General features: G+C 46.7%; 1 protein-coding gene, 1 long non-coding RNA gene and 1 pseudogene across 10 annotated transcripts in view; 1 reads left to right on the top strand and 2 right to left on the bottom strand.

Moving 5' to 3' along the window:
* Positions 1-23435, bottom strand: part of ANKRD16 (ankyrin repeat domain 16) — a 42874-nt gene that overhangs the window by 8689 nt on the left and 10750 nt on the right. For 6 of the 9 annotated variants that reach the window (XM_069547861.1, XM_069547862.1, XM_069547863.1 and 3 more), the window contains exon 6: positions 23170-23248. In XM_069547861.1, coding sequence (XP_069403962.1) covers positions 23170-23248 — 79 coding nt within the window. Of the gene's footprint in view, positions 1-18969; positions 19642-20183; positions 21168-23169; positions 23249-23435 lie in introns of those variants that run through there. The other 3 variants (XM_069547858.1, XM_069547857.1, XM_069547860.1) reach the window with 3 other exon arrangements.
* LOC138417252 (voltage-dependent calcium channel gamma-like subunit) lies at positions 4644-5631 on the bottom strand (annotated as a pseudogene).
* On the top strand, positions 9599-12099 carry LOC138417516 (uncharacterized). Its single transcript, XR_011248180.1, has 4 exons — positions 9599-10028; positions 10446-10693; positions 11109-11256; positions 11556-12099. It is a non-coding gene; the product is annotated as an uncharacterized lncRNA (long non-coding RNA).

The following is a 23435-nucleotide window of genomic DNA, read 5'->3' as shown; positions in this document are numbered from 1 at the left end:
ATAGCTTATTTAAGTCCCAGGAATTAGAGGATTTTTTTTTTATATAAGGCATAGGCCCTGCTCTTCAGGTTCTCTCTACCTGGCAGAGGAGGTAAACAGGTAAGAGATTGAAATGTGTTAAGAGCAGCAATAAAGACATATGAATGCCTCCAGGGTGTGTAAAGAATTCTCTCCACTCAACAATAAAAAGACAGAAGACTCAGTTTTTAAAAAATGAGCAAAGGACTTGAATAGACATTCTTCCAAAGAAGATATACATGGGGCTAACAAGCCCATGAAAAGATGCTCAGCATCACTAGTCATGAGGGCAATGCAAATCAAAATCATGAGATACCAGAACACACCCATGAGGATGGTTGCTGCATTGAAAAGCGAAGCAAAGGCGGTGGAGACACAGGAGCCCTCATACGTTGCTGGCAGAAATGTAAGATGGTGCAGCCACTGTGGAAAACAGCTTGGCAGGTCCTCAAAATGTAAACAGAATTACCCAGCAATTCTGCTCCTGTGTTTGATCCCTGGTCAGGGAGCTAGGTCTCACCTGCCACAACTAAAGAGCCCATGTGCTGCAACTATGACCTGGCACAGCCAAATAAATAAATATATATAAATAAATAAGATGCTTAATTTCACATAATGTGAATTTCACCTCTATGAAAAACAAAACAAAAATGCCTACGAAATTGTAGGTAAGTTAAACAACACATAGAGGAGTCAGATCAGCGGAGGAGGAGGGGTAATTAAGTGTCAGGTAGAGTCTGGAGAGCCGTCTGGGCACAGATTTCCTCTGGGGAGACAAATGCTTTGTCTGAGCAATGGAGCCGAGCGCAGCTGTGTGCAGGGACCCATGGTTCCGTTTCCTTCCAGTTTACAAGAAGGCTAGTGCTGCTCACCAGGCAGACAGGCCTTCACTGCAGGGCCAGCCGTGCTGTGGAAGTTGTTTAGAGCTTGCTTGTCTGGAGGCAGGGCTGTGCTCCAAGGACCCTACGTCCGCTGCCCCATCAGGGAGGTTGCACAGCATCAGGGGAGGCAGTGCGATTCCTGGGCAGGACAAAGCTGCCCTTGTATGGGTGAAGGAGAGTGTACGAAGTACATTCTCCTCTGGGTGTGAACTGCCACCCTACGAGGCACGAGGTTTCTATCCATTGCACAGAGCACCTCATTTTGTGTCTGAGGGTCCCTGGGCAGTCCTGTCCATCAGGTCTGGGCTGAGCACTGTGGAGGGTGGGGACAGGGGAGGCGAGGGGCCGCTCCCTGGATGTCCCTGACAATGGAATCAAGCAGAACTTCATGGCAGGTGTGGCCTAGGAGTTAACGCAGGGGTGCTCCCTGAAGGTTCAGAACACTTACAACAGGTAAGGCATCGGCGCCCCCCATTTCCCCTTGTGTTAGGCTTTCCTACCCATTAAGGGCCCTTTCTGAGGCCAAGCAGTGCCATGTGCTCAGTCGTGTCTGACTCTTTGTGACCCCATGGACTGCAGCCTGCCAGGCTCCTCTGTCCATGGGATTCTCCAGGCAAGAATACTGGACTGGGTTGCCATTTTCTGCTCCAGGGGATTTTCCCGACCCAGGAATTGAACCCGCATCTCCTGTGTCTCCTGCACGGCATGCAGATTCTTTTCCCACTGAACCGTTGGAGAAGTCCCCATGCCAAGCAAATCTTTCCTTTAATTAATAGCAGACCCCTGCTTCGCTTCCCCATGAATCCTCTTCCACCTGTCCGTTCTTTCAAGGTGTCTGACAAAGATCCAAGCCACTGCTTTGTGCTTCTGCTTTAGCCAGGCACTGGCCAGTACTCACCATAAGCTGATTCACTTAGCCCTCATGATTACTACATAACACAGGAATTACTAGGTCTGCTGTACCAATAAGGAAATAGACTCAGGGAGGTTGGTATTTGGCCAAGGTAAACACCTGGTTAGTGGCAGGATAGGATTCATCAGTTCAGTTCAGTACAGCCACTCAGTTGTGCCTGACTCTTTGCAACCCCATGGACTGCAGCATGCCAGGCCTCCCTGTCTATCACCAACTCCAGGAACTTACTCAAACTCATGTCCATCGAGTCGGTGATGCCATCCAACCACCTCATCCTCTGTCATCCCCTTCTCCTCCTGCCTTCAATCTTTCCCAGCATCAGGGTCTTTTCCAATGAGTCAGTTCTTCACAACAGGTGGCCAAAGTATTGGAGTTTCAGCTCCAATGAATATTCAGGACTGATTTCCTTTAGATTGGACTGGTTGGATCTCCTTGCTGTCCAGGGGAGTCTAAAGAGTCTTCTCCAACACCACAGTTCAAAAGCATCAATTCTTTGGCGCTCAGCTTTCTTTATAGTTCAAGAAAAACTATATATAAACTATACTGGAAAAACCATAGCTTTGACTAGATGGACCTTTGTTGGTAAAGTAACATCTGCTTTTTAATATGCTGTCTAGGTTGGTCATAGCTTTTCTTCCAAGGAGTAAGTGTCTTTTAATTTCACGGCTGCAGTCATCATCCGCAGTGATTTTGGAACCCCCCAAAATAAACTCTCACTGTTTCTATTGTTCCCCCATGTATTTGCCATGAAGTGATGGGACCGGATGCCATGATCTTAGTATTTTGAATGTTGAGTTTCAAGCCAACTTTTTCACTCTACTCTTTCACTTTCATCGGGAGGCTCTTTAGTTCTTTTTTGCTTTCTACCATAAGGGTGGTGTCATCTGGGTATCTGAGGTTATTGATATTTCTCCTGGCAATCTTGATTCCAGGTTGTGCTTCATCCAGCCTGGCGTTTCGAATGATATACTCTGCATATAAGTTAAATAAGCAGGGTGACAATATACAGCCTTGACATACTCCTTTCCTTATTTGGAACCAGTCTGTTGTTCCAGCTCCAGTTCTAACTGTTGCTTCTTGACCTGCATACAGATTTCTCAGGAGGGAAGTCAGGTGGTCTGGTATTCCAGAAGAATTTCCCACAGTTTGTTGTGATCTATACAGTCAAAGGCTTCATACTTTAAATTTATTGTTTAGATTTTAATATATATTTACTCTTGTAAAATCAACACCCTAGTAACACAGCCATGACTAAGCTGGTGCTGCTGGAGGCACCACCTAACTTCTGGGCTTCAGACCAGCTACAAAGGCCCCTGGGCCACTGGCCCAACCACCGCAAGGCCAAGAGGCAGCAATTTGAATGTCACATGTTGGCAAAATCTAATCTTTTTTCCTGCACTATGTGGCCAAAAGAAAGGCAATGCCAAAGAATGCTCAAACTACTGCACAATTGTACTCATCTCACCCGCTAGTAAAGGAATGCTCAAAATCCTCCAAGCCAGGCTTCAGCAATACGTGAACTGTGAACTTTCAGATGTTCAAGCTGGTTTTAGAAAAGGCAGAGGAACCAGAGATTAAATTGCCAACATATGCTGGATCATCAAAAAAGCAAGAGAGTTCCAGAAAAACATCTATTTCTGCTTTTTTGACTATGCCAAAGCCTTTGACTGTGTGGATCACAATAAACTGTGGAAAATTCTGAAAGAGATGGGAATACCAGACCACCTGTCCTGCCTCTTGAGAAACCTGTATGCAGGTCAGGAAGCAACAGTTAGAACTGGACATGGAACAACAGACTGGTTCCAAATAGGAAAAGGAGTACGTCAAGGCTGTATATTGTCACCCTGCTTATTTAACTTGCAGAGTTAATTTGCAAGTTAATTTAATATGCAGAGTACATCATGAGAAATGCTGGGCTGGAAGAAGCACAAGCTGGAATCAAGATTGCCAGGAGAAATATCAATCACCTCAGATATGCAGATGACACCACCCTTGTGGCAGAAAGTGAAGAGGAACTAAAAAGCCTCTTGATGAAAGTGAAAAAGGAGAGTGAAAAAGTTGGCTTAAAGCTCAACATTCAGAAAACAAAGATCATGGCATCTGGCCCCATCACTTCATGGGAAATAGATGGGGAAACAGTGGAAACAGTGTCAGACTTTATTTTTGGGGGCTCCAAAATCACTGCAGATGGTGATTGCAGTCATGAAATTAAAAGACGCTTACTCTCTGGAAGGAAAGTTATGACCAACCTAGACACCATATTCAAAAGCAGAGACATTACTTTGCCAACAAAGGTCTGTCTAGTCAAGGCTATGGTTTTTCCTGTGGTCATGTATGGATGTGCGAGTTGGACTGTGAAGAAAGCTGAGCACTGAAGAATTGATACTTTTGAACTGTGGTGATGGAGAAGACTCTTGAGAGTCCCTTTGACTGCAAGGAGATCCAACCAGTCCATTCTGAAGATCAGTCCTGGGTTTTCTTTGGAAGGACTGATGCTGAAGCTGAAACTCCAATCCTTTGCCACCTCATGCGAGACTGGAAAAGACCCTGATGCTGGGAGGGATTGGGGGCAGGAGGAGAAGGGGACAACAGAGGATGAGATGGCTGGATGGCATCACCAACTCGATGGACATGAGTTTCAGTGAACGCCGAGAGTTGGTGATGAACAGGGAGGCCTGGCGTGCTGCAGTTCATGGAGTCGCAAAGAGTTGGACATGACTGAGCAACTGAACTGAACTGAACTGAACTGAACTGTGGCATGTGGGATCTAAGTTCCCCAACCATAGACTGAACCCATGCCCCCTGCATTGAAAGCACAGAGAGTCTTAACCCCTGGACCAGCAGGAAAGTCTGGAAAAGTCTCATATTGACCACACTTTCTGGTAGAACTTGATGTCCTTGGAGGGGACCCTAAACTTTTGTAGGCAGGCCCCAGGGATGCATGAAGCTGTCGATGTGGGTGATGCTATTGACATGCAAGGGTTCAGAAAGGGGAGGAAGGAGGCCATGGAGTTACTCAGAACATCAGGGTGAGGCCCATGAGTGTGACCTGGCTCCTGAGAAGGTCAGGAAACTCAGGAGGCCCATGAAGGAGAGGGCGAACAAGACAAGCAGGAGGGAGGGGAGGTCCCTGCACACCTGGGACACTATGAGGAGCCCCAGGAAAAAGACGATGAACACCACTGCCAAGGTGGCCATGCTGCAGGCCACCAGCATATCTGAGGCCAGCCTGGGCACATGGGCCTGACTTGGGTCTGAGAGGAAACGCAGCCCAGTCTGGTTGGAGCCAGTGCAGAAGTACCACAGTCTGAACAGGAGGTCGTCGGCCAGGAGCCATCGCCGCCACAGATGGAGACGAAGCAGAGGACCATGGCCCGGGAGGTGCACAGGATGATGAGGGCTCGGTGGAGGACTCTAAGAAGGACCGGTGGGGCCTCCTTTGGCCAGCAACCTGTGTCTGGACACAGGGGGCTTGACCAGAGGGCTCTTCATTCCCTCCTGCCTTGCTGCCTCCACGCCCCCTCGCTCAGATCTGCTGGGTCTAAATTTAATGTTAATAAACTGCCCGCTATAACTATAAACCAGTTATTAATAAATGACATATAATGTCATTAAGTGACATATAATGTCATATAATGAGAAATGACCCTCCTAAATGACATAACGTCTCAAAAGAGTAAAAATGAGATTTTTGCAGTAGCAACAGTGTGTTTGCAGAGAGATGGGAGGTATTTGGGTGTGTATTTTATATGGGGAGGAGGTTTCAGAAAAAAAAAAAAAAAACAGACCAGCAGGTACTCAGCGAGTCAGGACGGCCATGGCACCAGAGAAGGGAGTCTTAGCATCAAAGAAAGGCCAGCATTAGTTCCAGGAAGACAGGCATTTAATCTTTATTTTTATCATGGGTTGTCTTTACTTCTGATCAGTGTGTTCTTTTCTTTAATAACTAAAGCAGATGTACAATGTATGTTTGATAGGCCATAAGCAGGCTATTTTAGTTGGCATAAAATTTGAGTTAACTCAGGGATAAGCCAGAATGACTTCCCCATACCCCAGCAGATGAACATTTCTTTTATCAATCTGTTCTTGAGTTTTCTAAATATATAAACTATTTAATTCCTTAACATAGGACACATACTTTCCCGCAAAAGAATGAAACTTATTACCTGCTAGGAGTTTCACATCTCTGCTCTCATAATAATCCAAGTCCCTGATTCTATCTTTATTTTTATTTATTTATTTTTTAAATTAATTTTTACCGGGGTATAGTCGCTTTGGGGGCTTCCCCGATGGCTCAGCAGGCAAGAATCTGCCTGCCAATGCAGGAGACACAGGTTTGATCGCTGGGTTGGGCAGATTCCCTGGAGAAGGGAATGGCAACGCACTCCAGTATTCTTGTTCTGGGAAATCACATGACAGAGGAGCCTGGCAGGCTACAGTCCATGGGGTCGCAGAGAGTCCGGCACAACTTAGCGAGCAAGCAACAACAACATAGCTGCTTTATAATATTGTGTTTGTTTCTACTGCACAGCAAAGTGAATCAGCTTTGTGTACATATATTAGCTCTTTTGGGGATTTCTTTCCCATCTAGGTCACCACAGATCACCGACTAGAGTATCCTGTGCTGTTCAGTAGGTTCTCACTAGTTATCTATTTCATACATAGTATCAGTAGCATATGTGTGTTGATCCCAGTCTCCCAATTCCTCACCCCATCTTAATTTTTAAATAGTGATGTGTTTGTAGCATCTACACCCGACAAGCCTTGTAGGGTAGCAGTATCCCGGATGATTTGCAGGAAAAAACAGTTCACTTCCTGTCGGGCCCCAGAGGAATTGAGAGCACAGTAAGGTAATGTTTAGTTGCTCAACTGTGTCCAGTGCTTTGCAGCTCCATGGAGTGTACCCTACCAGGCTCCTCTGTCCATGGAGTCCATTCTCCAGGCAAGAATACTGGAGTGGGTTGCCATGTCCTTCTCTAGGGGATCTTCCCAATCCGGGGATTGAATTTATGTCTCCTGTATTGGCAGGCAAAATCTTTACCAGTGAGCCACCAGGAAACCCTGAAGTAAAGTTACCAGTTGGCTAAATGTTGTCATAAACCAACGGACACCACACCTAGCAGAGCCCTCCGCACCCTGCCCCTGGGATTCCCAGATGCTGTGACAAAACAGACCCAGGACAGGGAAAGGGAATTCTGCCCTTTATAAAAGTATCTGACAGAAAGGAAAGCCTTTTGCTTTTTCAGGAAGGTATTTAAAATGTGTACAAAAGGCCTACTTATATTTAACTGTAAATGACACAGTGACCAGAGGGCTTTGCAATGACATGTTGTCTTGACACATTCGCTTGTTTAGTCATGCCCACTTCCTAGGACCTGGCAGCCCCCAGCAGCCCTCGGTAGCAGGGATTCCATGGGAAGTTCTGGGTTAAATGAACAGGTTATGAGAAGTGTGTGCAGATGGACAAAGGCAGGAAGGATACATGGATAAAGGGCAAACACTGTGTTTGTGCAACGAGAGTACGATGACACTGAAGCCCCTGAAATTGCCTTTTGGTATGACTATAATGCTATTAGATAAATTTAAAGGTTAAGGCATTCACCTGCAATTATACCTACTCAGTGAAACCTTGTGTAGCAGTTCTGTAGTATACAGTTTGTCTATAAAGAACTAGCATGGAAGGATGCCCAAGATATAGTTATGAGAAAAAAGAAAGTGAACTCCCAAAAGAAAGTATTAAATCATGATCAGATTTTTGTAAACTCCCCCCACGCCACAAATGTATACCCTCCCTGGTAGCTTAGTTGGTAAAGAATCTGCCTGCAATGCAGGAGACATGGGTTCAATCCCTGAGTTAGGAAGATCCCCTGGAGAAGGAAATGGCAACCCACTCCAGTATTCTTGTCCTGGGAAAGAAATCTCATGGGCAGAGGAACCTTGTGGGCTGCAGGCCATGGTGTCACAAGAGTTGGACATGAGTTCGCGACAAAACCACATAAATACACATATTTGGTTACACATGCACACAGAAAAATCTGGAAAACTAAACCATTTGCTCTGGTTGGTTCCAGGAAGGCTATCAGGGAACTTTCATTTTCTGTGTTTGTAGTTCTGTATCGTTTGCTTCATTTCCATGCATACACTTCATTTTCATAAACATTTAAAATCTTAAGCCTTTTCTTCTCTTTTATGTTTCCCTGTACTTGATCATATCTTAATTTTGTAGTTAGGAATAAAAAATGCAAATCACCCATTTTATCTTTAGTATCTTTTTGAAATATAAAATCTTTTTATTTTATATTAGAGCGTAGCTGATTTACAACATTGCACTAGTTTTAGGGTTTACAGTAAGGGATTCAGTTACACATATATATCCACTCTTTTTAGATTCTTTTCCCATATAGGTTATTCCTACAGAATATTGAGTAGGGTTCCCTGTGATACATAGTAGGTCCTTGTTGAATCAATCACCCATTTTAGCTACACCTTTTTTGTTTTTTGGTAACTGCATTAAAAAATAGTCTAATTCTTGGCACTTGGGCTCACACTGAGGCTAGCACAGGCTCGATTCTGAACCAGCACTCTATTTAGCTTTTCACAAGTCACTGGGCTCTCGGGTGGGAAGAGCAGCTGTTCTCCCTCCTGCAGTGAAAATGTGGAATCACCAGCTATTTTCATCTGTGTAAGTACTAATTTCCTCCCATAGCTGCCTTCTCTCTCTCTCTCCTTTCTCCTTCCTGTTTATCTGGGCGGAAGCTGGCTGTGCTTGTCTAGCATGGACTCAGGAAGAATGAAGACCACCTCAGAGGGGATAAACTAGAGAAACTGGACCTCATCATTGGTCTTATCAATATTTATCTGTGAGGTCTCTCTCCCTCTTTTTCTAAAACGTTGTTTTTAATTGAAGGATAATAGCTTTTTTATCCAATACTATTGCGTTGTTTTCTGCCATACAGCAACATGAATCAGCCACAGGTATACGTATGTCCCCTCCCTCCCACTTCCCACCCCGTCCCATCCCTCTAGGTTGTCACAGAGCTCTGGTTTGAGTTCCCTGAGTCATACAGCAAATCCCCACTGGCTATTTCACACGTGGTAGTGTGTATGTTTCCATGCTACTCTCTCCATTTGTCCCCCTCTCTCTTTCCCCTCTCCTCCACCCCGGATCCATAAGTCTGTTCTCTATGTCTGCATCTCCATTCCTGCCCTGCAAATCAGTTCATCAGTACCATCTTTATAGATTCCATATATATGCGACTTTCCTCTTCACTGTGAGTCTTTGCTGGTCCAGGAATCCTGCAATTCTGAGCCTGGGGGTTTGTTTCTCATCTCACACGTAGGTCAACCCAAAGGAGCCCCTGCCTCCAGGAACCTCCTCTTCCCTCCTGGAGGCAGTGATGGCTTCTTTCTCAGGGACCACCCTCTCAAATCCTGGCACTAAACACACTCTAAATCACAGCCTCAGTATAACCTCCTCTTACTTCACTCAGAGGTGCTTTTCGAGTCTTCCTGTAGAACTGAGTATTTCACTTACAACGTAGCCTTGGACCTATTTACTCTCCAGTCAGCCAGGGGACCATCTGTCTTGAGATTTGCTCTGGTGAAAATACCTAGAGAACTGAGTCTTGTTACTGATTTGAAAACCACTTGTAAAGAAGAACTGATTCCGGGTGTTTTGTGGGTTGATCTTTTTTTCTCTTTTCTTTTTCTGTCCCTTCCTGTCCCTGCCCCTCACACTTCCTCATGGGCTAATCCTTCTAAAGGATGTTACTTGTCTACAGATCCAGGAGATGGTGAAGGACAGGGAAGCCTGGGGTGCTGCAGTCCATGGGATCACAAAGAGTCAGACAGGACTGAGCGACTGAGCAACAGCTTGCCTACAGAGAGCACCACCCGATCTTTGGATTAAGAGAAGAGGGAAGATTATTGTTTATCCCTGAGCTCTGGGGACCCCTGTCCCATCTTTGGACTCTGGCTAGTGGGTGAACCAGCCCAGGCTGTTGCAGTGGGTTGTGAAGCTGGGACGTCTGAGAAGTGCTGTCACAAGCCGCTGCTTCTCTGCCCCTGCCCCTACGCCACCTTGACTTTTGGAAAAAATATGGCGAAGATCAATTAACCCCAGTGATTCGAGTGGTGGAAGAGTGCCAGGTACACACCCTCAGGCTCTGCAGCTTCCCCTCCTGTGAGCTCCTTCGATTTGGAGAAATGACACTGAGGTAAAAACCAAACGGCAAAGCAGGGGAAGTGTGGTCGGGCTGCTTAATTGTCTTGTTGTTAGCAACTCACTTTCGGTCTAGAATGATGCTTGGATAGTAAAAGTGTTTGCTTGTTATGTTCTATGTGCTGAAAAAGAATAAGACGTTTGTGTGTGTGTGTGTGTGTGTGTGTGTGTGGTGCTGAAAAAGAATAAGACGTGTGTGTGTGTGTGTGTGTGTGTATGTGTGAAACTCACCACACCAGGAAGTCAAGCTCCTTGCTGAGGCCAGTGAGAAGAGGTCAGAAAATTTCTCAGGTTTTTCTTTCCCTGGATTATATTCAGGAAGCTAGAGGGGAAACTGAAGTTCCTGCCTTGGCACAATTCTCACTGATATTTATTTATTAAACTTTTAATTTATTTATCTTGGCTGCACCAGGTCTTAGTTGCGGAATACAGGATCTAGTTCCCTGACCGGGGATCGAATCTGGGCCTCTTGCCTTGGGATGCGGTGTCTCAGCCACTGGACCAGCAGGGAAGTCCTTGTCACTGATATTTAAAAGAGAGAAAATCTCTCAATTATTGGAAAGAAGCAGTGATGCACTCTGATGCCTTCAAGAGCTCGCGTCTGGCTGACTGGACATGCAGGGAGCGTCATGCCCGAGACTTCAGAGGGCAGGGGGCCAGGTGGGTTTTCAGATGCTTGGCTGAAGAGCAGACAAGTTATTGAACTTTGCTCAGCCTTGACTGGACTGGATGGACTCTTACACTTAAAAATCTAAGACATTTTGATAATACTGTTCTCTGTTGCAATGGGGGAAACCGACACTACATGACAAGCAGTGGCGATGCTTTTAATGACAGGTTACAAAGCAAATAAGGATGTCAGAGAGCCAGCCCTTAGTGCCTTCAATGTGCCAGGTGTTATACTCAGACCCTTCTGGCAGGTGGGCATTGTGGCCTTTGTACAGATGAGAACATTGAGTCACTTGGTCTGAATTCTCCTGGACGGGGAGTTGCAGGGTTGTGTTTTAAACAGAGTTCTATGCCGCCAAAGTCCGCTTCCTTCCTTTTATCTTACGCACTTGCCCTGACTCAGCAGTGGTGAGCTTGGGGGCACCTGAAGACAGCATCGCCAGGGCAGCAATGCCCAGAGGAGCCACATGACTCTTCATGTGACCGGTCTCTGTCCCTGGCTTGTGAGATGGGAAACAAAGGCACCGCTGTTCAGCAGAAACCCACCGGGAAAGGCAAGTATTCTCTGTGAACTGAGGTCTCATTTAGGGTCATCAGACCTAGCAAAATCTGGGACACCCAGTTAAATCTAAACTTCAGATAAGCCACAAATGCTTTTCAGTGGAATTACATCCTGTGAAATATTTGGGATGTATTTACAATAAAAAAGCATTCGTGGTTTATCTGAAATTCAACTGTAACTGCATCTTCTCTGGCAACCCTGACCTCATTGTATCACATCCTTGCTGTTGACTCTGCTCAGGAAACCCTTGCCTACTGTCTCCAAAAATCAACATGATTTCTGCCCTTCCAGGCCCAGCCCAGATGCCACGTCTCCTGAGAAGCCGTTTCCTCGCACGGCCCCCCCAGACAGAGCTTTGATGTAGTCACAGAACAAGCCCTGCTCCTGTTACAGACGTCAGCTTCCTGAGGGCACAGGCTGGTTCCCTGTTCGCTGCCCCTCACTGACCCTTCACTCATTCCACAGAGATTTACTGGGGCCCACCTATGCCACCTGGAGGAGGAAATGGCAACCCACTCCAGCATTCTGGCCTGGAGAATCCCGTGGACAGAGGATCCTGGCGGGCTACAGTCCATGGGGTTGCAAAGAGTCGGACACGACTGAAGTGACCTAGCACACATGCACGCACCTATGCCAAGTGCAAAGCAGGTGTGGACCCTGATCCTGTGGGTTTTCATTTTGCAGAAAGGCCTCGTGTTCTCAGGCAGTTACGAGCGGTGGTGTGAAGGGATGGGACAGAATGTGGCAGAGGGCTGCTCTGAGGCTGTCAGGGGCCAGGATGAACAGGAGGAACCCACAGGACAAGTCAAGAGAAATTTCCAGAAGACACTGAAGTGTAAGAAAGTCTGGTCAGTTTGGGGAACTGAAGGCAGGGAAGTGGGACCCAGAGAGAGGTTTTCTACGTGGTGGTTGGGAGGCAGGGGCCCACAGGCAGTGTGGGACCATGTATGCTCCACCGCAAGTGGAGACGATGAGTCTGCAAGTAGGAGAAACCATCAGATGTGTTATCAGCTTTGGGGGCTGCTCGTGAGAGCTATGTGAAGGGAAGCATAAAAGTGGAGGAAACAGGCACAATCAGAGGCCGTTATGGGCATTCAGGCCAGATAGACGTGCGGGAGGCAGTGTGGACAGGGGCTCTCACAGCAGTTCCAGGTCCACCTGCTGTCCCACCTGGTCTGGAACTTGTCCACCCTTCCCAAACCCCTTCCCCTGAGGTAGAGGCTGTCTGCCTTGCCCCTGAAGCTGGGCAAGACTTCCCCAGCCGACCCTGACCGATGGCAGGTGGGGAAAGGCAGTGTGGACTCTCCCCTCTCTGGATGCTCACCTCTGGGATCTCAGCCCCCACCCCATGAAGACACTCACACAGGCCCATAGGGAGAGGCCTCTGGGGGAGGCCCTTGCAAAAACCTGAGCCACCAACCAGCAGCAGGGATGCCAGACCATCCCTGACCCACAATGTCTGTTAGACTCCGGCTAAGCTGCGGCCTGCAGGACTCGAATGGGATTGATACACCTACCTTCCTCAAAGGGGACATGACTCCCTTCACGGGCTGAGGAGCTCAGGGCCCGGAACACAGACACCGGGGGTCTGCCTGTCCCCAGCTGTCCTAACTCACCCTGGGTTGGCTTTACCCAGGCTCTTACTTGGGGCAGAAATACATTTGTGTGTATGCCACTGTTATTTTGAGTCTTAACTATGGGAGCAGAATTGATATCCTAACTAATGGAGGCAAGAAGGGAGGTGTAAATAGAGTGGACGGAAGCTCTGAGAAGGAACAGTGATGTGTGTGAACATTTTATTGATCTGCCTTCCCCACGGGCACGTGTATAAGGTCAGGAAGGGGGAGGGCTTTGAGAGTACATGGGATCCACGCTCACGAAGCACATGGTTCTTTCTTTGCTTTTGGAGGACATGTTTTTCTTGACCTGCAGACTTTTTTTTTTTAATTTATATTTTAATCAGAGGATAATTGCTTTACAGTGCTGTGTTGGTTTCTGCCACACATTAACATGAATCAGCTGTAGGAATACATATGTCCCCTCTCTCCTGAACCTCCCTCCTACCTCCCTCCCTATCCCACCCGCTAGGTTATCAGAGTACTGGATTTGAGCCCCCTGTGCTATATGGCAAATTCTCACTGGCTATCTATTTCACACATGCTAATGTGTATGTCTTAATGCTGCTCTCTCCATTTGCCCTACCCTCTTCTTCACCTGCTGTGTCCACAAGTCTGCTCTCTATGTCAGCTTGCAGACTTTTCTCACTGGTGATTTTTGTTTCAGTCTAATGTTAAATGATTAAACTGAGCTAGCTAAGTTCTTCTCGGCTGGGAGAACGGGGAGCATGTGAGAGAGACCCAGAGCTGTGGATTAAGGGACAAGGTAACCAGCAAGCTGGACTTTGCTTTACATGTTTCATGTTCATCTGAATCTTGGTTGATGATGGATTTTTTTCAGTGAAATGGGGAAAAATAAAGCCCATGCATTCTACAAGCTGGGATAGGAGAACCCTCTAGAATTCTGAGAGCTGCTCTGAAGTTATCAGAGACTAATCCAAACAGACATATTCCGCTGCATTCAGGCTGTATCTGTTCACTCAAGGCTTTCAGTTAGTCTCTTAACTGCTGCTGCTGCTACTGCTGCTAAGTTGTTTCAGTCGTGTCTGACTCTGTGCGACCTCATAGACGGCAGCCCAGCAGGCTCCCCCATCGCTGGGATTCTCCAGGCAGGAACACTGCTGTGGGTTGCCATTTCCTTCTCCAATGCATGAAAGTGAGAAGTGAAAGTGAATTCGCTCATTCGTGTCCGACTCTTAGTGACCCCATGGACTGCAGCCTACCAAGCTCCTCTGTCCATGGATTTTCCAGGCAAGAGTACTGGAGTGGGATGCCATTGCCTTCTCCAAGTCTCTTAACTCAGTTCAGTCAGTTCAGTTCAGGCACTCAGTTGTGTCCCTTGCGAACCCACGAATCACAGCACGCCAGGCCTCCCTGTCCATCACCGACTCCCGGAGTTCACTCAAACTCATGTCCATCGAGTCAGTGATGCCATCCAGCCATCTCATCCTCTGTCGTCCCCTTCTCCTCCTGCCCTCAATCCCTCCCAGCATCACAGTCTTTTCCAATGAGTCAACTCTTCACATGAGGTGGCCAAAGTATTGGAGTTTCAGCTTCAGCATCAGTCCTTCCAAAGAACACCCAGGACTGATCTCCTTCAGAATGGACTGGTTGGATCTCCTTGCAGTCCAAGGGAGTAATGCTTTTACAGCATCACAGTTCAAAAGCATCAATTCTTCGGTGATCAATTTCTTCACACTACAACTCTCACTTCCATACATGACCACTGGAAAAGCCATAGCCTTGACTAGACGGACCTTTGTGGGCAAAGTAATATCTCTGCTTTTTTTCTAGGCTGGTCATAATTTTCCTTCCAAGGAGTAAGCGTCTTTTATTTTCATGGCTGCACTCACCATCTGCAGTGATTTTGGAGCCCAAAAAATAAAGTATGATACTGTTTCCCCATCTATTTCCCATGAAGTGATGGGACCAGATGCCATGATCTTCGTTTTCTGAATGTTGAGCTTTAAGCCAACTTTTTCACTCTCCTCTTTCACTTTCATCAAGAGGCTTTTTAGCTCCTCTTCACTTTCTGCCATAAGGGTGGTATCATCTGCATATTTGAGGTGATTGATATTTCTCCCAGCAATCTTGATTCCAGCTTGTGCTTCTTCCAGTCCAGCATTTCTCATGATGTACTCTTCATATAAGTTAAATAAGCAGGGTGACAATATACAGCCTTGATGTACTCCTTTTCCTATTTGGAACCAGTCTGCTGTTCCATGTCCAGTTCTAATTGTTGCTTCCTGACCTGCATACAGGTTTCTCAAGAGGCAGGACAGGTGGTCTGGTATTCCCATCTCTTTCAGAATTTCCCACAGTTTATTGTGATCCACACAGTCAAAGGCTTTGGCATAGTCAAAAAAGCAGAAATAGATGTTTTTCTGGAACTCTCTTGCTTTTTCCATGATCCAGCAGATGTTGGCAATTTGATCTCTGGTTCCTCTGCCTTTTCTAAAACCAGCTTGAACATTTGGAAGTTCACGGTTCACGTACTGCTGAAGCCTGGCTTGGAGAATTTTGAGCATTATTTTACTAGCATGTGAGATGAGTGCAATTGTGCGGTAGTTTGAGCATTCTTTGGCATTGCCTTTCTTTGGGATTGCAATGAAAACTAACCTTTTCCAGTCCTGTGGCCACTGCTGAGTTTTCCAAATTTGCTGGCATATTGAGTGCAGCACTTTCACAGCATCATCTTTCAGGATTTGAAAGAGCTCAACTGGAATTCTATCACCTCCACTAGCTTTCTTTGTAGTGATGCTTTCTAAGGCCCACTTGACCTCACATTCCAGGATGTCTGGCTCTAGGTGAGTGATCACACCATCCTGATTACCTGGGTGGTGAAGCTCTTTTTTGTACAGTTCTTCTGTGTATTCTTGCCACCTCTTCCTAATATCTTCTGCTTCTGTTAGGTCCATACCACTTCTGTCCTTTATCGAGCCCACCATTGCATGAAATGTTCCCTTGGTATCTCTAGTTTTCTTGAAGAGATCTCTAGTCTTTCCCATTCTGTTGTTTTCCTCTGTTTCTTTGCATTGATCGCTGAGGAAGGCTTTCTTATCTCTCCTTGCTATCCTTTGGAACTCTGCATTCAGATGCTTATATCTTTCCTGTTCTCCTTTGCTTTTCACTTCTCTTCTTTTCACACCTATTTGTAAGGCCTCCCCAGACAGCCATTTCGCCTTTTTGCATTTCTTTTCCATGGGGATGGTCCTGACCCTTGTCTCCTATACAATGTAACGAACCTCAGTCCATAGTTCATCAGGCACTCTATCTATCAGATCTAGGCCCTTAAATCTATTTGTCACTTCCACTGTATAGTCATAAGGGATTTGATTTAGGTCATACCTGAATGGTCTAGTGGTTTTCCCTACTTTCTTCAATTTAAGTCTGAATTTGGCAATAAGGAGTTCATGATCTGAGCCACAGTCAGCCCCTGGTCTTGTTTTTGCTGACTGTATAGAGCTTCTCCATCTTTGGCTGCAAAGAATATAATCAATCTGATTTCGGTTACCATCTGGTGATGTCCATGGGTAGAGTCTTCTCTTGTGTTGTTGGAAGAGAGTATTTGTTACGACCAGTGTGTTCTCTTGGCGAAACTCTTAGCCTTTGTCCTGCTTCATTCCATACTCCAAGGCCAAATTTGCCTGTTACTCCAGGTGTTTCTTGACTTCCTACTTTTGCATTCCAGTCCCCTATAATGAAAAGGACGTCTATTTTTGCATGTTAGTTCTAAAAGGTCTTGTAAGTCTTCACAGAACCATTGAACTTCAGCTTCTTCACTGTTACTGGTTGGGGCATAGACTTGGATTACCGTGATATTGAATGGTTTGCCTTGGGTTTGCCTTGGAAACGAACAGATATAATTCTGTCGTTTTTCAGATTATATCTAAATACTGCATTTCGGACTCTTTTGTTGACCATGATGGCTACTCCATTTCTTCTAAGGGATTCCTGCCCACAGTAGTAGATATAATGGTCTTCTGAGTTAAATTCACCCATTCCAGTCCATTTTAATTTGCTGATTCCTAGAATGTCGACGTTCACTCTTGCCATCTCGTTTGACCACTTCCAATTTGCCTTGATTCATGGACCTGACATTCCAGGTTCCTATGCAATATTGCTCTTTACAGCATCAGACCTTGCTTCTATCACCAGTCACATCCACAACTGGGTATTGTTTTTGCTTTGGCTCTGTCCCTTCATTCTTTCTGGAGTTATTTCTCCACTGATCTCCAGTAGCATATTGGGCACCTACCGATCTGAGGTGTTCCCCTTTCAGTATCCTATCATTTTGCCTTTTCATACTGTTCATGGGGTTCTCAAGGCAAGAATACTGAAATGGTTTGCCATTCCCTTCTCCAGTGGACCACATTCTGTCAGACTTCTCCACCATGACCCTCCCGTCTCGGGTTGCCCCACAAGGCATGGCTTAGTTTCATTGAGTTAGACAAGCCTGTGGTCCTTGTGATCAGATTGGCTAGTTTTCTGTGATTATGCCTTAAAAAAATCCTGGGAGAATAAAGGCAATATTGCCCTGGCCCGCCACCTGCTGGTGGCTCCAGGAATGGCAAACTGGATAAACTGCCACAGGCACAGTGCTCTCATTTTCTGGGTGTTGAGTTTTGCACTTTCTTTCCCCTGTTGCAATCCCTTAAAATTTTTTTTTTGTAAATACTATCTTGTATATATACATACATATATATATATACTTTACACATATATATGTAAAATGTGTGGAGTCCCAGCTATTTTCAAATGACAAAATTGTATTTCTCCCCAGTCTCCGCCCTGAAATTTTACGGGGTCAGCTGTGCTCTCAGAAGGACTGCCTGCAGCCTCTGGGTGCTGGTCATGTGCGGGGCGCTGAAAACCCCGGGGCAGGTGGCAGCCACTTTCTGGAAGGGGACACAGGCAGACAGCATCAGTGGTCAGTGCGCTGGGTCATGGCAGAGCTCCATGGGTGCGACTGAGGGACTGTGGCAGCGTCGGTTAGGAAGCAAAGCTGAGGCCAGGACCAGGGAGTCACTGTGGGGTGGAGCCGACCGGATCACTGTGCCTCCTGTCCAAGGAAGGTTCCAGGGAGACCGGGGGAGGGGTGGTGTGCAGGCTCTGGAATGAATGTAGGGAGCTTGGGGGAGCACAGGTCTTTTTTGTTTACTTTTTATGTTATACTGGGGTATGGTTGATTTACAGGTTTTCAAAATTTCTGATTTTAGGGGTAGGCTAGATTTTAAGTGAGCTGGATATGGGGCCAACTTAGGACATCCATGCAAAAATGTACAGCCAGCAGCAGAAGGTCAGGGCTGGAGGGACTCATTGGTCAGGGGCAGTGGGATGAGAGTGGGTGAGACGTGGCTGTGCAGGATGGAGCAGGGACAGAAGTTCGTACAGGTCAGGGCCTGATGGAGACAAGAAAGGAAAGAGAGAGAGCAAGGCCCAGAAGCAGGTTGTTGGAGGTGACAGGAAACCAGCTTCCGGAAGATGGGAGTGGTTGCTCATTGAACTGAAAGCATCAGAAACAGGAGGGCCAAAGGACATCACCTGAATTGGCAGTTAGGTCCCTGTGAACTAGAGCAGCAGCTGGAAGCTGGTGGCAGGGACCCGCAGGGCCGATGAGCCGGGGACCAAGGGCAGGTCGGGATGAGAAAGGATGCTTGAGACCGAGGATGGTCAGAAGGGCTGCACTGTGAAGAGCCAGGGAAGGACAAGACTGGCTAGGAAGAGTGCTGAGTACAGCATCCTGGACGCAGTCAGTGCTCAAGGCCACGGGAGTCATCCCCCACTCACTGACCATATCAAGATCACATGTGCCAGGGCTGTTCTGAGCCCTGTAGATACAGTGCGTGAGCAAGAGACACAGAAACCCCAGCCGAGGAGCTTACCTTCTAGCTGGGGAGACAGAGAGCGGACAAAAGAAACAACTCAAGTTGTGTGGTGTATTCCTTAGTGGTCAGTGCTACGGAGAAAGCGTAAACTAAGGGAAGAAGATGTAACGTTGAGGGAAAGGATGTTTAGATCATGTGGCCAGGGAAGGGCCCCATTCAGTGAAGACCCAAAGGAAGTGAGAAAATTGGGAAGTGAAGGAATAATGCTAATGATCACCACACCTGTATTCGCATTCTCATTGCGTCACTATCGCAGGAACAGGTGTAATTGGATCATCACCACTGTCTTTGCCAGTGAATGGTATCGTCATCACTCTCCTCTCTGGCTCCCCAGTGGTTTTGGCAAGTCTGACAGCCTGGGTCCAGCTACAAGAGCCTCTCAGGTGGAGAGCCGCGTCCTGGGGAACCAAGTGCAACCCCACAGACGAGCGTCCTGGTGAGTGTGTACATCAGGTCCACAGCTCGGACGGGAAGGCACCTGCGGGCAGTCACTGCAGAGGAAAAGCTGCATCACGTGTGTACCGAGGGGAGATGGGCAGCACCTGGCGGGTCTTCCTGTCATACCTGCAAGTAGGGGTCCTCCTCATAGGCCACCCTCAGACCCAGAGCAAGTGACACAGAGACACCTCCGGGGCAACAGGAAAGGCGCCAGCAGCTCGAGGAGGTGCAGGTGGAGAGTGTGTGACTCAGAAGTCACAGTTGTGTTTCTGTTGTTATTGTGTTAGTCGCTCAGTCATGTCGGACTCTGTGTGACCCCATGGCGTATCCCGCCAGGTTCCTCTGTCCGTGGATTTCCCAGGCAGGAATGCTGGAGTGGGTTGCCATTTCCTTCTCCATGGGATCTTCCGCATCCAGGGATCAAAGCCATGTCTCCTGCATTGGAGGGCAGGTTCTTTACCACTGAGCCACCTAGGAAGCCCATCGTGTTTCTACCAGAGCATTTATCTGGCTGCTAGAGATAAACACCCACCAGCACTGTCTGGGAATAGTGAAGAATTCGACATTCTTGCCACGTCTGTTAAGTTCCCACCGGATTACTCCGAACAAGGGGACTGAGTTGCTTGTGGTTAACACATACATTTTTCTTTAACAGATTGGCTGGGATTGATAATTATTCTTTGCATTAAAAAAAAAAAAAGAAAAGAATCCAAATGCTGGAGGACTCATCCTCTCTTTAAGTTGCTACAGAATTTCTTAAAGTTATGATGTCAAGTGTCTCGTTTATTGGAGAGTCACAAATCACTTTCCGTGGGCAGGTGGGACAGGACACTCGACCAGTGGCTTCAAGAACAGATACCATCCTTCAAATGAGGTTATGAAAAAGGTTTGAAAATATCTTCGATGTGTTTTTAGATGTATTTATTATCCAAAGTGAGCCAATACAGAATTGTTATTAAAAAATAATAACCTCAGGATTAAAACATTATACTTTAATGTTTTAATTAAACTTTAAATGTTTAATTAAATGCTTTAATGCACATTAAATGTTTTAATATTTAACATTAAGAAGCAGAGTTTAAAAAAAAAAAAAAGAAGCAGAGTTTAGAATACAGAAGCGTTTCCATTAACTGCTTGTAAACGTCTATGTAAATAGATCCTTGCATTTCCTCCCCGGCTTTGAAACCAAAAGCTAAACCACTGTAATGACCAATGAAAAGCCCGTGAAAGAAGAAAGTAAACAGGCCAGTCATGTTTTGCGGCTCAAGGCAATGGCAAGTTGCTACATTCTAAATGTTATCATGGCCTTTCCACATGTGATTTATTATAAAACATCTCACACATAACAGCCTGCATACTATTTTCTTTTTTAAAATACTATTTTATTTTTTGGCTGTACCTCGAGGCATGTGGGGATCTTAGTTCCCTGACCAGGGACTGAACCTTGGCCCCTGCAGCGGAAGTGCAGTCTTAACCACTGAACCACCAGGGAAGTCCCCACCCTGTATTTTCAAGCTTCCCTAAGGATTCCAGACGCTGACTTCATCCTCATCATCGACTCCACTCAAAGGTAGAAAAAGTGAATCAGAGACTGGAAAGCGTCCGACTGTGCAATGGGCTGTCATCAAGCCAGGAAGCTAGCCGCCTCATCCTGGGGTGGGGGCGGTCCTCCACCGGAGGGGGTCCTCCACCTGAGGGGGCATGCAGAAAACACCGGCTCCTGGCCTGTTTCACTGCACCTGCTGGCAACTGAAGCAGCACACACGCATTCCCATGGATTCACTGTCTACCTCTGGAAACACCCTCAGCCATTGTGCTGTGGTTGAAGCACTGAAGGACGTCGGGGCTCCGTGTGAGATGCTGAGCCAGGGCGCCAGTGACGTCTGGAGAGTCCTGGAGCCCGGAGCTCAGGAGGAACTGGACACAGGCCGCATGCTGCCCCGCGCAGGCCAGGTGCAGGGCTGGGTGGGGACAGAGGACCCAGCTCAGGGCATCACCCACCGCAGTACAGACAGGGGAACCAGGTGCCCCTGATAGAGATTCTGGTTCCTTCAGCTGCACAGATTTCATAGTTCCATATTCATGCCTATGACGTTGTCTATTCTGGATCTAAACATTTCTCCTTTTAACTTGATTTTGTCAGAAATGGTTTTAAAAGTAATAGAACCAATTGGGGAGGATTTGAGACTTGTCTAAAACACAGAAGTTAGTTAATGAGTCATGTGTGACTCTATCAACCTCACAAACTGTAGCCCGTCAGGCTCTTCTGTCCATGGGATTCTCCAGGCAAGAATATTGGAATGGGGTGCCATATCCTTCTCCAGGGGGATCTTCCCAACCCAGGGATCAAACCTGGTCCTCCCACATTGCAGGCAGATTTTTTTACCATGTGAGCCACCAGGGAAGCCCAGGTGGCTTAGTGGTAAATAATCCGCCTGACAATGCAAGAGCCATGAGAGACCCAGGTTCGATCCCTGGGTCAGGAAGATCCCCTCGAGGAGGACATGGCACCCCACTCCAGTATTCTTGCCTGGAGAATCCCATGGCCAGAGGAGCCTGGCTTCGGCTACAGTCTGCTGCTGCTGCTAAGTCGCTTCAGTCGTGTCCAACTCTGTGCGACCCCATGGACAGTGGCCTACCAGGCTCCCCCGTCCATGGGAGTTTCCAGGCAAGAGTACTGGAGTAGGGTGCCATTGCCCTCTCCGTGGGCTACAGTCTAGGGGGTCACAAAGAGTCGGATATGACTGACACGCACACAGCAAATTAATGAGAACCAGGAGATTTTAAATGGTACAGAAGGCGTTTTCAAAGTTTTGTGAATTCACTGTGTAAGTTAAAAATATCGCTATGAGTAAGAAAGATGTAACGGAAAGAAAAACTGCTGACACACCTTCCCACTCTGGTTAGAAACTGGCACTGAGGCTTTGCGGTCTGCTTCCTGGGGGCCAGAAGAGCCCGGGTCCTGCTCCCCTGCTGTCAGGAGAAAGCTTGTGTCCCTGGACTCAGTGGCCTCCATCTGCAGCCCTGGACTGAGGGGCAGGTTACCTGTGAGCCTTGAAGCATCACAGGTCCCACTAAACCCTGGCAAGATGGTCACTGGTGCACAGAATGCTACTGAGAAAGTTTATTCCAAAGCCCAAGACTAAGGGGTTAGCTCTAAAAATATCTGAGCCTCAAATCTAAAAAAATTACAGTGACTAAGGTTTTAAAATACACTCCAAGAGAGACGGCCTATGAAGAATCCCCGTGACATCCCGGGGGCTGGTGTGATCATGGATTAACACAGAAAGTGCTCTGACACAGGGAACTCTGCTCAGTGTTGTGTGCCAGCCTGGATGGGAGCGGGGGTTTGGGGGAGAATGGATACATGTGTATGTATGGCTGAGTCCCTTCGCTGTTCACTGAAACCATCACAACACTGTTAATCGGCTACACCCCGAGACAAAACAGAAAGTTAAAAAAAAATTGCTTGGATGTCACATATGTTAAGTGGTTTAAACTACTATGAACACAGTAATACTAGACGCAGTAAAGTATTATTGCTGCCATGCTAACAGCAATAGTTCTATAGCTTTGCAAGTGGATATGTTATTTGAATTAAAAGGTACTGAGCTATTAGAGAAATAATATTAAGACTAATTTTTCAAACATAAAAGTTCATTGTTAATTTTGTTAGGTGGTGGTGGTTTTGCTCAGTTGTGACCAACTCTTGTGATCCAGGCTCCTCTATCCATGGGATTCTCCACACAAGAAGACTGGAGTGGGTTGCCATTTCCTTCTCCAGAGGATCTTCCTGACCCAGGAATTGAACCTGGGTCTCCTGCATTGCAGGCAGATTCTTTACCAACTGAGCTGAAGAATAATATCTTAAGACTAGTTTTTCTAACATAAAAGTTCACTGTTAATTTTGTTTATATTCATCTTACTAACAATTTTCAAAGTCCATGTAAAATGAGATCATACCTGATCGATTTCTTTCGTCCTTGGAGTTGATGTCAGCACCCAAGGATAAGAGCGTCTGGACTGTGCTCACGTGACCTTCCTGAGTGTTGAAACAAACATGTTACCACTGCAGTGATGACAAAAGCAAGCCTTAGACACAAACTCTACTGCACATCAGGTGCTTTTTCTAAAGTTGTTGTTCAGTTGCTCAGTTCAGTTCAGTCGCTCAGTCGTGTCCGACTCTTTGCGACCCCATGAATCGCAGCACGCCAGGCCTCCCTGTCCAT

This window comes from Ovis canadensis, chromosome 13, assembly GCF_042477335.2.
Source record: "Ovis canadensis isolate MfBH-ARS-UI-01 breed Bighorn chromosome 13, ARS-UI_OviCan_v2, whole genome shotgun sequence".
Lineage (NCBI taxonomy): Eukaryota > Metazoa > Chordata > Mammalia > Artiodactyla > Bovidae > Ovis > Ovis canadensis.
The sequence above is the reverse complement of the archived record's forward strand: the minus strand, read 5'-3'. Positions and strand labels throughout refer to the sequence as shown.